We start from the raw sequence: 1,248 nt of genomic DNA on the forward strand, positions 1-1,248 counted from the left end.
TTTGGTTTTTAATAATTATGAGTTTGGTTTTTTTTTTTTTCAAGGTAGTTAAAATTTATATAATTATTAATTTTAAAATTTATATAATTAATAAAAAAAATATATAAACTAGTACGAAAATTGTATTAGAATCAGAAAAATAAAAATAAAAATGAAAACACCCCTTATTTATCTCAAGATGGTGAGAAGGATGGTTTCTGTCTTTTATAAATCTAATAAAAATGAAGAATAGCCGAATTTTGCTGAGACACACAGCACAGAACCGAAATAAAAAGAAGGCAGCTCCACTCGTGACGGACAGACACAGCTCTAGCATTCATTCATTTTACGAGACATCTCTCTTTTGTCTTTCACTTCATTCAATTAGTTGTGTCAGGTACCATCATCTCTGTGGTAGAGAATTCTTTTCTTTCTTTTTAACGTGAATTATGTGTATTTTGGATGATTACTTATTTTGTTGTTGTTTTAATTGACATGATTTCTTTTGAAATTCAAGTTTGGATTGGAGAATGGGAAGTGGGGCAAATAAAGTGTTGCTTACTTCAAACGGAGATGAGATTTCACAGAATAATGCCTTTCATTTGGTTAAACAAGGATGCAGGTTAAGAATATGTTTCGTTCTTTCTTTCATGTTTAATAGTTTGGAAACCAAAGGGAATGTTACCAAATGATGGTTTCAATCTTTGAATTTTACTTTCTTACGTTTATTATTCTTTTTCCTTCATGAAATCCAAAGTACTAATAGTTCCTTTCAAGAAATCTTTTCATTTGTTCTTTCAACAAAAATGGAATTTTTGCGGGCTACAATTGACAGTTGATTTTTTTATTATGCTTACAAAAGCAGAGGAAGGACTTTTTATTCTTAGGAAAATACTGAAAGTTAATGTTTAAGATGTTTGTGTTCTTTATTTTAGTCAACCATATTGTTTTATTGAATAATATGTTATTTGGCGATGTATGATCAGATTGGTTTCGATGGGAAATGAGAAGGTTTTAAGGAGTATCGGCGAGAAGATAACAGGTGCAATCAAAGGTGCTTTTCCAGTGGAGGCAGTTGAAATGGATATGGAAGAGGAAAGGGAGGCAAGTTTTGATGAAGCAGTGGATAAGGCATGTGTAATTTTGGGAAATTTAGATGCTTTTGTGCTTTGCTATACATATGAAGGTAATTTTCTCTCTCTCTTTCTCTCTTACTTTATCCACACTGTAGATAATACTTTTATCTTGGTTGGTTGATAAACTGGGTAT

At 30.9% G+C, this 1,248-nt stretch overlaps 1 protein-coding gene across 1 annotated transcript; it reads left to right on the forward strand.

Annotated features, from left to right (window-relative positions):
- The first annotated feature begins 393 nt into the window (after positions 1–393).
- Positions 394–1,242, forward strand: LOC105119291 (uncharacterized). The gene is made up of 2 exons (XM_011017413.1): positions 394–601; positions 966–1,242. The coding sequence occupies exons 1-2, from the start codon at positions 510–512 to the stop codon at positions 1,234–1,236; spliced, it is 363 nt and encodes a 120-aa protein (XP_011015715.1). The 5' UTR covers positions 394–509; the 3' UTR covers positions 1,237–1,242.
- The last annotated feature ends 6 nt before the right edge of the window (positions 1,243–1,248 follow it).

This window comes from Populus euphratica, unplaced genomic scaffold, assembly GCF_000495115.2.
Source record: "Populus euphratica unplaced genomic scaffold, PopEup_1.0 scaffold2730.1, whole genome shotgun sequence".
NCBI lineage: Eukaryota > Viridiplantae > Streptophyta > Magnoliopsida > Malpighiales > Salicaceae > Populus > Populus euphratica.